Source organism: Denticeps clupeoides, chromosome 5 (genome assembly GCF_900700375.1).
Source record: "Denticeps clupeoides chromosome 5, fDenClu1.1, whole genome shotgun sequence".
Classification (NCBI taxonomy): domain Eukaryota; kingdom Metazoa; phylum Chordata; class Actinopteri; order Clupeiformes; family Denticipitidae; genus Denticeps; species Denticeps clupeoides.
The window spans coordinates 685,860-697,996 of record NC_041711.1 but is presented as its reverse complement, the minus strand read 5'-3'; the positions used below and the strand labels follow the sequence as shown (position 1 = coordinate 697,996).

The 12,137-nt window shown below is 44.5% G+C and overlaps 1 protein-coding gene across 2 annotated transcripts in view; it reads right to left on the bottom strand.

Annotated features, from left to right (window-relative positions):
• The window catches only part of LOC114790077 (protein TANC1-like), a 39,010-nt gene that overhangs the window by 15,886 nt on the left and 10,987 nt on the right, over positions 1–12,137 (bottom strand). For both annotated transcript variants that reach the window (XM_028979786.1, XM_028979787.1), the window contains exons 3-4: positions 11,355–11,567; positions 10,013–10,105 (exon numbers count right to left, since the gene is read on the bottom strand). In XM_028979786.1, the coding sequence (XP_028835619.1) occupies positions 10,013–10,105; positions 11,355–11,567 (306 nt within the window). The remainder of the gene's footprint in view (positions 1–10,012; positions 10,106–11,354; positions 11,568–12,137) is intronic.

The window sequence follows — 12,137 nt, the reverse complement described above, 5'->3', positions numbered from 1 at the left end:
GTTGTGAACCTCCGCTCTCCTGTGCTGCGGGGTCGAACAAAATGTGAATAAAGTATAAAACGGTTGTGTAGTGAAACCTAAACCCTAATTTTCTGGCAGAGGCATATTCAATATATACATTTGAACCAGATTCTTAAGTTATTAAAGCACTTCCTAGTGGAAACAATCGAATCATCGGTAATGAAAGCGTGTTTATTATATGCATGTATTATCTCTTATGTGCATTTTGCTATAAGTGAGGAGAATAATCTGCAGTTTCTGCTGCATATTTGGTATGATTGCTCCATGCTATTGAATTTATAGTTTAGTTTCAATCAATTAAATATCAAATCTAATTATTAGCATCATTACTTACAAAACTGGGTTCAATGTGTAGAATCTGTTAAGATGTTGTCAGGCTTTCTTTCCTTGACATTATTCCAATAGGGTTAGTGCACTTTTTAAATATTGCCTTATTATATTAAAAAATCACCTGTTATACCTGTTAAACTGTACAGCACTAATCACCAAGCTGAACGGTAAATTTAGTAAAAGCCATGTTTGATTGAGAATAACATGAATACACATCCTCCTCTCATTCTCAAACATACTGAGGCAATTAGAGCATTGAAATGAGTGTGTGCGTGTGTGTGTGTGGAGGCCTGGGTGAGCACTAGCAGTCCCCTCAGGGCACCGGGGCACGTTACATTACCATACTGCAGACCATCAGCACCCATCCCTCTCTCGCCATGTTTAATATGCCAACATTAATCTGGATTTCTTTCCAAAAAACATTAAACCATCCATTCAGCTACATTCCAGCCAGGTTGGTTTTCAAATGCAAAGCAACATACCAGCAGGGAAATAAATCCTTTATCCAGTAAAACTGTCGCATGGGTAGATGGGTGCAGGTATTTCTGTACGTATTTATTTGCTGATATAATCTAAGGTTCCTATGCCTTTGTAATGATCACACAAACACACACATAAACCGGTATATCCACTGCTACAAAGTTCAGCCACGTCAGACTTGAGCTAAATCATGTTTCAGAGCCAAACATTAATGGAAGATGCCTGCTGCCAGAAAGCTTGACGTGCCAAACACAGACAAAACAATGGCTACCCAGTCCTGTTCTAATAAAATAAACCCCATTTCCAACAAGTAAAGCACGAAGCTCAGTCAACCAATAAAAAAAGGACGGTGGAACAAGCAGAGAAGCTGAGTAACAGAACCCCGACGTGGAAACCTAACACTGTACTACGCTACGCTTAGCCACAGTAAAAAAAGCAGAGAAGCTGAGTAACAGCACCCTGAAACATAAACCTAACACCGTACTACGCTACGCTTAGCGACAGTAAAAAAAGCAGAGAAGCTGAGTAACAGAACCCTGACGAGGAAAACTAACACCGTACTACGCTACGCTTAACAACAGTGAAACAAGCAAAGAAGCTGAGTAAAACCACCCTGGTGTATAAACCTAACACCGTAATACGCTACGCTTAGCGTCAGTGAAACAAGCAGAGTAGCTGAGTAACACTGTACTACGCTACGCTTAGCGTCAGGGAAACAAGCAGCGAAGCTTAGTAACAGCACCCTGACATATAAACCTAACACCGTACTACGCTACGCTTAGCGACAGTGAAACAAGCAGAGAAGCTGAGTAACACCGTACTACGCTACGCTTAGTGACAGTGAAACAAGCAGAGAAGCTGAGTAACAGCACCCTGACGTGGAAACCTAACACTGTACTACGCTACGCTTAACGACAGTGAAACAAGCAGAGAAGCTGAGTAACAGCACCCCGATGTGGAAACCAAACACCGTACTACACTACGCTTAGCGACAGTGAAACAAGCAGGGAAGCTGAGTAACAGCACCCCGACGTGGAAACCTAACACCGTACTACACTACACTTAGCGACAGTTAAACAAGCAGAAAAGCTGAGTAACAGCACCCTGATATATAAACCTAACACCGTACTACGCTACACTTAGAGACAGTGAAACAAGCAGAGAAGCTGAGTAACAGCACCCTGATATATAAACCTAACACCGTACTACGCTACGCTTAGAGACAGTGAAACAAGCAGAGAAGCTGAGTAACAGCACCCTGATATATAAACCTAACACCGTACTACGCTTAGCGACAGTGAAACAAGCAGAGAAGCTGAGTAACAGAACCCTGACGTGGAAACCTAACACTGTACTACGCTACGCTTAACGACAGTGAAACAAGCAGAGAGGCTGAGTAACAGCACCCTGATATATAAACCTAACACCGTACTACGCTACACTTAGTGACAGTGAAACAAGCAGAGAAGCTGAGTAACAGCACCCTGACACATAAACCTAACACGATACTACGCTACGCTTAGCGACAGGGAAACAAGCAGAGAAGCTGAGTAACAGCACCCCGACGTGGAAACCTAACACGATACTACGCTACGCTTAGCGACAGGGAAACAAGCAGAGAAGCTGAGTAACAGCACCCTGACGTGGAAACCTAACATGATACTACGCTACACTTAACGAAAGTGAAACAAGCAAAGAAGCTGAGTAACAGCACCCTGACACATAAACCTAACACCGTACTACGCTACGTTTAGTGACAGTGAAACAAGCAAAGAAGCTGAGTAAAACCACCCTGATATATAAACACCGTACTACGCTACGCTTAGCGACAGTGAAGCAAGCAGAGAAGCTGAAAAACAGCACCCTGACACATAAACCTAACACCGTACTATGTTACACTTAGTGACAGTGAAACAAGCAGAGAAGCTGAGTAAAACCACCCTGATATATAAACCTAACACCGTACTATGCTACGCTTAGCGACAGTGAAACAAGCAGAGAAGCTGAGTAAAACCACCCTGATATATAAACCTAACACCGTACTACGCTACGCTTAGCGACAGTAAAACAAGCAGAGAAGCTGAGTAACAGCACCCTGATATATAAACCTAACACCGTACTACGCTTAGCGACAGTGAAACAAGCAGAGAAGCTGAGTAACAGCACCCTGAACACATAAACCTAACACCGTACTACGCTACGCTTAGTGACAGTGAAACAAGCAGAGAAGCTGAGTAACAGCACCCCGACGTGGAAACCTAACACCGTACTACGCTACGCTTAGAGTTAGGTTTATATATCAGCACCCTGATATATACACCTAACACCGTACTACGCTACGCTTAGCGACAGTGAAACAAGCAGAGAAGCTGAGTAACAGCACCCTGACACATAAACCTAACACCGTACTATGTTACACTTAGTGACAGTGAAACAAGCAGAGAAGCTGAGTAAAACCACCCTGATATATAAACCTAACACCGTAATACGCTACGTTTAGCGACAGTGAAACAAGCAGAGAAGCTGAGTAACAGCACCCTGATATATAAACCTAACACCATACTACGCTACGCTTAGCGACAGTGAAACAAGCAGAGAAGCTGAGTAACAGCACCCTGAAACATAAACCTAACACCGTACTATGTTACACTTAGTGACAGTGAAACAAGCAGAGAAGCTGAGTAAAACCACCCTGATATATAAACCTAACACCGTACTACGTTACGCTTAGCGACAGTGAAACAAGCAGAGAAGCTGAGTAACAGCACCCCGACATGGAAACCTAACACCGTACTACGCTACGCTTAGCGACAGTGAAACAAACAGAGAAGCTGAGTAACAGCACCCTGATATATAAACCTAACACTGTACTACGCTACGCTTAGCGACAGTGAAACAAGCAGAGAAGCTGAGTAACAGCACCCTGAAACATAAACCTAACACCGTACTATGTTACACTTAGTGACAGTGAAACAAGCAGAGAAGCTGAGTAAAACCACCCTGATATATAAACCTAACACCATACTACGCTATGCTTAGCGACAGTGAAACAAGCAGAGAAGCTGAGTAACAGCACCCTGAAACATAAACCTAACACCGTACTATATGTTACACTTAGTGACAGTGAAACAAGCAGAGAAGCTGAGTAACAGCACCCTGAAACATAAACCTAACACCGTACTACACTACGCTTAGCGACAGTGAAACAAGCAGAGAAGCTGAGTAACAGCACCCCGACATGGAAACCTAACACCGTACTACGCTACGCTTAGCGACAGTGAAACAAACAGAGAAGCTGAGTAAAACCACCCTGATATATAAACCTAACACTGTACTACGCTACGCTTAGCGACAGTAAAACAAGCAGAGAAGCTGAGTAACAGCACCCTGATATATAAATCTAACACCATACTACGTTACACTTAGTGATAGTGAAACAAGCAGAGAAGCTGAGTAACAGCACCCTGATATATAATTCTAACACCGTACTACGTTACACTTAGTGACAGTGAAACAAGCAGAGAAGCTGAGTAACAGCACCCTGAAACATAAACCTAACACCGTACTACACTATGCTTAGCGACAGTGAAACAAGCAGAGAAGCTGAGTAACAGCACCCCGACATGGAAACCTAACACCGTACTACGCTACGCTTAGCGACAGTGAAACAAGCAGAGAAGCTGAGTAACAGCACCCTGATATATAAACCTAACACCATACTACGCTACGCTTAGCGACAGTGAAACAAGCAGAGAAGCTGAGTAACAGCACCCTGATATACAAACCTAACACTGTACTACGCTACGCTTAGCGACAGTAAAACAAGCAGAGAAGCTGAGTAACAGCACCCTGATATATAAATCTAACACCGTACTACGTTACACTTAGTGACAGTGAAACAAGCAGAGAAGCTGAGTAACAGCACCCTGAAACATAAACCTAACACCGTACTACACTATGCTTAGCGACAGTGAAACAAGCAGAGAAGCTGAGTAACAGCACCCCGACATGGAAACCTAACACCGTACTACGCTACGCTTAGCGACAGTGAAACAAGCAGAGAAGCTGAGTAACAGCACCCTGATATATAAACCTAACACTGTACTACGCTACGCTTAGCGACAGTAAAACAAGCAGAGAAGCTGAGTAACAGCACCCTGATATATAAACCTAACACCGTACTACGCTACGCTTAGCGACAGTAAAACAAGCAGAGAAGCTGAGTAACAGCACCCTGATATATAAATCTAACACCATACTACGTTACACTTAGTGATAGTGAAACAAGCAGAGAAGCTGAGTAACAGCACCCTGAAACATAAACCTAACACCGTACTATGTTACACTTAGTGACAGTGAAACAAGCAGAGAAGCTGAGTAAAACCACCCTGATATATAAACCTAACACCGTACTACGCTACGCTTAGAGTTAGGTTTATATATCAGCACCCTGATATATACACCTAACACCGTACTACGCTACGCTTAGCGACAGTGAAACAAGCAGAGAAGCTGAGTAACAGCACCCTGACACATAAACCTAACACCGTACTATGTTACACTTAGTGACAGTGAAACAAGCAGAGAAGCTGAGTAAAACCACCCTGATATATAAACCTAACACCGTAATACGCTACGTTTAGCGACAGTGAAACAAGCAGAGAAGCTGAGTAACAGCACCCCGACGTGGAAACCTAACACCGTACTATGTTACACTTAGTGACAGTGAAACAAGCAGAGAAGCTGAGTAAAACCACCCTGATATATAAATCTAACACCGTACTACGTTACACTTAGTGATAGTGAAACAAGCAGAGAAGCTGAGTAACAGCACCCTGATATATAAACCTAACACTGTACTACGCTACGCTTAGCGACAGTAAAACAAGCAGAGAAGCTGAGTAACAGCACCCTGATATATAAATCTAACACCATACTACGTTACACTTAGTGATAGTGAAACAAGCAGAGAAGCTGAGTAACAGCACCCTGATATATAATTCTAACACCGTACTACGTTACACTTAGTGACAGTGAAACAAGCAGAGAAGCTGAGTAACAGCACCCTGAAACATAAACCTAACACCGTACTACACTACGCTTAGCGACAGTGAAACAAGCAGAGAAGCTGAGTAACAGCACCCCGACATGGAAACCTAACACCGTACTACACTACGCTTAGCGACAGTGAAACAAGCAGAGAAGCTGAGTAACAGCACCCTGATATATAAACCTAACACCGTACTACACTACGCTTAGCGACAGTGAAACAAGCAGAGAAGCTGAGTAACAGCACCCCGACATGGAAACCTAACACCGTACTACACTACGCTTAGCGACAGTGAAACAAGCAGAGAAGCTGAGTAACAGCACCCTGATATATAAACCTAACACCGTACTACGCTACGCTTAGCGACAGTGAAACAAGCAGAGAAGCTGAGTAACACCTTACTATGCTACACTATACCACGCTTTTTCCACCTGCAGCCGGCCTAAATAACACAGTCATAGTAGAAATCTCTGGAATGGCCGTCACTTCTGTCACATGACACGTGGGAACCATGACAGGCGCCCGGGGAGCAGTGTGTGGGGACGGGACCTTCATGAAGGGGCACCTTCATCAGTGGCACCTTGGCAGCTCGAGATTCGAACCCACAACTTTCTGATTATGGGGCCGCTTCCCTACCTGCTAGGCCACCACTGCCCCACCATCTGATGGCCAAGGAAAAAAAGCTGTTTTTCAGCAGCTAATTTGTTCATCTCTTGATATTTTCTAGTTTTTGAGGAACGTTTTAATATTAATTTTTGATCATGTGGCATCACAGATGTAAAGCTCAGGAAACAACTGTATCCTACAGAAAGGGTCATTACCACAAATTACCGTCGATTCATGCAGTAAAAACCACTGCATCAGTTGCAAGGAAAATGCTGCATGTCGGCACACGATTGGTTAGTCTTTTATTCCCTTCATTATCTTAGCGTCCCTTCTCCTGTTCGGCTCCTGTCCATCTTGCTCTTGTTGTCCTTCACACAGCCTCTTGAGATTTCCCTCTCCAAAGCTGTTTAAGAGCTTCATTCCTTCTCCTCCCTGTGTCCTTTCCCACAGTTTTACTGGTCAGAAGGAGCAGAATGAGATGCTCTTTTCTAGTCCTCCTACTACTACACAGAGGTGCAAAAGAGACAACATGGGTGCAGAACTAAAACCAAACCAGAATTTATAATTCACACTCCTAAAAAGGGGTACATGCATGACAGTTTTCATATTTCATTTCATACATTTTAGCAAAACTTTCCAAAGAACAGATAAAACCCCAATAAGAAACAGAAGCACTGAAGTACTGAAGTTCTGACAAACACCTCAGCTGTGTATTTATAAAGGAAATCGGTCTTTTCATTTTACTAAATGTACTTGGCTTGTCACTGGGGACGCATGTGACTGTGTGTTTCTTGTGATGGTCCCAGGCCCAGGTGAATGATGAGGGTTCTGTCATTCCGTAGTTAAATGCTAAAACTCCAGCGAGCCCAGCTTCATCCACAAATCATTCTTTTTATGCAAGGAATGATGCAATCTATTACAATGTATGAAACCAGAATATTTTCTTCATACTGTCCGGGGTCCTCGAGGGAAATTGACACTGCGTGTGACATTGCTGCAGTACAAATCTATAATTCTGTTGTCATGGGAAGGTGCAAGTGATCCGAAAAGCAAGACAAATATTTAGTATATTTTTATAACTTTATACGTAGTGCCAGCGGGCGTAGCTCCGCCCCTTCAGAGGGCAGAGGTGGTTAAGGAAACGGTTAAGGAAACGGCCACTGAGCAAAGCACCGTCCCCACACACTGCTCCCCGGGCGCCTGTCATGGTGCCCACTGTTCACTCAGGGTGATGGTTAAATGCAGAGGAAAAATTTCACTGTGTGCACCGTGTGCTGAGTATCACAAGTGAAAATCACCTCACTTTCACTTAACTTTACGGGTTTACAACATGTTTGTAATATTACGCGTGTCTGCCCTTCCTCATGTGCACTGATACTCTTCAGATACTCGTACTCGTGATGTGGCATGTAAGCGTTTAAATGTTATTTAGTTACATTGTGACGGATTTTTTTACTGTACATAAGCACTAATAATTCAGTAAACCTGCGATAACTGTAATCATGTATCGAGCCGCACACACCATTCCACCGTTGGCCACACCCAGCGCTCCGCCTCCCTGAAACTCTTTGTAGTTTTCCACACATCCCATTTGTGACACTGTCCTTGCTAGGCATGCATGTCCCCATCAGTGATCTGCAGTCATCCCAGCCCGTTATGGCTGTACTTAACTAACTGGCATAGACCATAAATTCAACCCCACCCCAAAATGGCCCGTCAGAACACAGAAGTGAAAGCTGGTGACTTATCAATATACCACATTTCAATTTGCTGGAGTGTTGCAGCCGTGGAAACTGGTACAGCTGCTGACATTCCGCGGTTTATAAAACCAGGACATTTCAAATTACAGCCCTGTCCATCCAGAGCTTATTTTAACTCATAACGGGCAAAGCACATGGTGCCTGGCAGCCACACCACACACAGGCAGAACACGAGTAAAAGACGTGAATTTGAAAGCGAATCAAATGGAGGAATCTGCGATGTTCGTTAGTGCTGCGGTGGCATTGCAGCTTGAAGAACGGGAGAAGAAAGAAACGCAGCCACCAAGAAGGCCCTGTGGAAGGAATTATGGAATAAATTCATTACAAAAAGAGGTGCTGGAGTAAAAACCCGCATCCAGCACCCGTCTAATGTGTAGTGAATTCAGCTTGTATCTAACCACTGGTTAACCTACCTAAAACAACGCCAAGCGCAGGGTTTGAATGCTACTAAATCTGGTCCTGAAGCCGAGGCAGGTGAGAAAAGCCACCATGTCCCGCTAGGGCTGGGCGATATGGCAAAAACTATTTTTAATTACAATTTTTCTGATATTGCCAGACTGAAACCAAAGACACCGAAGATAATAAAACTGAAAGCGGACTCGTAATCGGAAGGTTATGATCTGCCAAGGTGCCACCGAGGTCCCCTTGATGAAGGTCCCGTCCCCACACGCTGCTCCCCGGGCGCCTGTCATGGTGCCCACTGTCACCAAGGGTGACGTTTAAATACAGGGGACACATTTCACCGTGTTTTACAATGACAATCACTACACTTTCACGTTTTAAAAACCCTTTCCATTTCGCTCCACGGAACTGACAACACAGTGATCATAAGTTGAGAAGTTATATAAAAGGCCGCTCAAATAGTAACCCGGTCAGGAAGCTCTCTGAATAGCATGGACTACATGACCATGCAGTGATCCACACCTTCTCTCTCTCTCGTGATGTACGTGCTACTACCTTACCTGCATGAAACTTTGGAGGGTAAATGCGCAGCATTCCGGTCGCATCTGTCTGCAGGTTCAGTAACACGAAAGTAAAACGTAAGAAGTGCTGCGATAGGTCAAAATTTCACTGCATATCGTACGTGACAAATAAAATTTGAATTTGAAATTGCAAAAAACTTGCGATGATTCAACAAAACGCAAATGAATCATGCAGACTGGCTAAATTTGCGTGAATTTTTGAGATCGAAACAAAGCGAATAAAACGGGACCACCAGGAACGCCAGCGCTAACAGGGGAGGAAACGCCATGACACCATAACCTCATTAACATCGTCATGCGTTCCAGACGAAGCCAGATGACAGGAGACAGGGGCGGGGCACAGGCATGGATTCGGAGTTACTGAAGCTGATCGTGCTGAGGTCACCAGAGGTCACCTGGTTATAAATGCCTATACACGCTGGTTACCGCGGGAGCATAATCGTTCTTGAAGAGGGACTGATCACATCGATCATTAAAAAGTGGAAGTGTGTGTACCTGACAATGACCTCAGGATTCTCCACACATTCCTTACATCAGGGGGATTACAGGATCAAATGTTGCCCGTAGTAACAGGACACACACACACACACACACAGCGCAAAATGTTCTCATTTCTAAATGGCAACAACAACAAATCTATAGACAGTAAGAACTCCGCAGCCGACTAATAATAATACTGAGCAGCAGCACCATCTGTCCATAACACGGCCAGAGTTATGAAAATTCCTTCATCCGTCCACCAGCGCAAAGATTGACGCGAACTGAAGGACATCAACACTCACCATTGTGGGTCACGTCTTTATTCCTCCGGAAAGGCTGGTGGGCATCAGCAGGAACTCGAGGACTCTCCACGTACTTGGGCTTCCTGATCGGACCTGAACAAACAGAGCAGAAGAGGAGGAGGAGGAGAGAGAGAAAGAGGGAGGAGAGAGAGAGAGAGAGAGAGAGAGAGAGAGAGAGACACTGCACTGCATTAAACCTTTCCAGATGGAATATGAAGTAGGTGATTTTCAAAAAGGTTTAAAAAGACACAAACAGTTACTGGACTTTATATCTAAACGGGGAGCAAAGACCACAAAGTTTGGGGACATTTTGCTGAGGTCACAAAAGGTTGCAGAAGTAGTGTTTAGATGTGGAGAGGGCTTTACTCTGCAGTTACAGTACAGATGATCCGTGGAGGCGGAGAGCGAGGGAGCAGATTCCAGCAGTAATTTGTTTAAGTAGGTAAGCAGTTCCTCATGCCTCCACCTCGCTTCTCCCCCTCTACTTAACGTTCCTCATCACAGTCCTCATGGGCGCTTACAGACCACAACTTCAGGAGGAAATGCCCTTGTTCATTGTGATATAACAGCTACGCTATGTTTCTCTATTCGTTTCTGTTTTAATTGCGATCAGTACCAATAAAACAAACACCAAAGTGGTGATGCGACCTGCTGCTCAGTATTGAGAAAGGACAGAGCGCCACTGCCCCCTACTGGCAATCACATCAATCAGAATCCACTACCCTTACAATGGCCCTAAAAGTCAATCTAAATATGTGAAATACGCATCTAGAGAAGATTGCACACACTTACTAAATATATTACACCAGAGACATGCATCACATAAATATTCTGACTCAAATTATATTAAATTCTAGCACCCATAATTGAAAACCATGGGACTGTGTCTGCATGCAGATCCTCCAGGCTGTAATAAGTCCTTATGACCAGCAGAGGACGCTGGCAGCACATCTCTTCAAAACGTAGACAGACCAACATTACAAACAAAATATGGTTCTGATTCGTCCAGTTCAAAACGCATTTAAATAAAATTAAGAACAAATATGAACACAGAACCATCATAGATTTCACACGCACACAGAGGCTAGTCCTACTGTATTCCATTTCTTCCTCTTCTTCTTGTGTCTGCTTCTCATTGAGCTGCCTTCAATGCCACCACAAAGCACCAGCACAAACCACACAAGAAACATAGCGGAGAGGGTAAAACCCAGACCTCTCCACACCCGCTTCACCGCGGCCCAAATTAAACCACGTCCCTGCAGAGCGGAGGGTTCAGAGGGTGCACGGTGACGGGGGGAGGGGCCACTGGGATCACACAGGTGATGATGTGTGGACGCGGTACCTGGAGACTTCTTGCTGGAGCGCAGTGACGTGACGTAGGGCTGACGTGGGGGCAGCATAGGGGAGGAGGGCAGGGACACAGACACCCCGCGGCTCAGACCCCGCCTCAGGACCTCCTCGCTGGGGTACGGCTGAGGGGGCATGGGGGCAAGATCCGGATCCCGGTGCGCGGCTTTCCGGTCTTGACTGTGAGACTGGGTGTAATAATCTCTCACTGAGGGAGGAAGGAAACAGGAAACATCTAAATCAGTTTCGGATGTTATTATATAGTAATTAGTTTAATTGAATACATTTTTGTCGTCATGTGATGTGAAAATGGATTCTGAGGACCTAAAACGGAGGCGATTATGTTGATCACTTTCCCACACATTTCCTGTCACGCTCAGTCTAGCCGAGCTTGTCGGGTCGGATTCTGTAGGTCTCAGGCCAAATATATTCAATTACAGCTGTACGACGTATATTAATATTACTATTAATATTATTGCTCTTACTATTCTACACATTCAGCAGGAGTCAAAGCCAGTCCTACTCCCGGACTTCCATTACGGGGAAGTGTTTTTCCCCCTTCAAATTCCAAACACCAGAAACCATATCCAAGCGATTATTAGACATGCGACCGCACATAGCGCAGGAGGAGACGAAGGGGCTGCCAGGGCTTCCCAGTCCTCTAGAAAAACACGGGGATAACGTTCCCGGCCAAAACCCCCGTCCAAACACAGACATAAAACTCTCCGTTATTGGGAATATTGCAATAAGTGGGTTTTAAAGATTTCTGCTCGGTAGG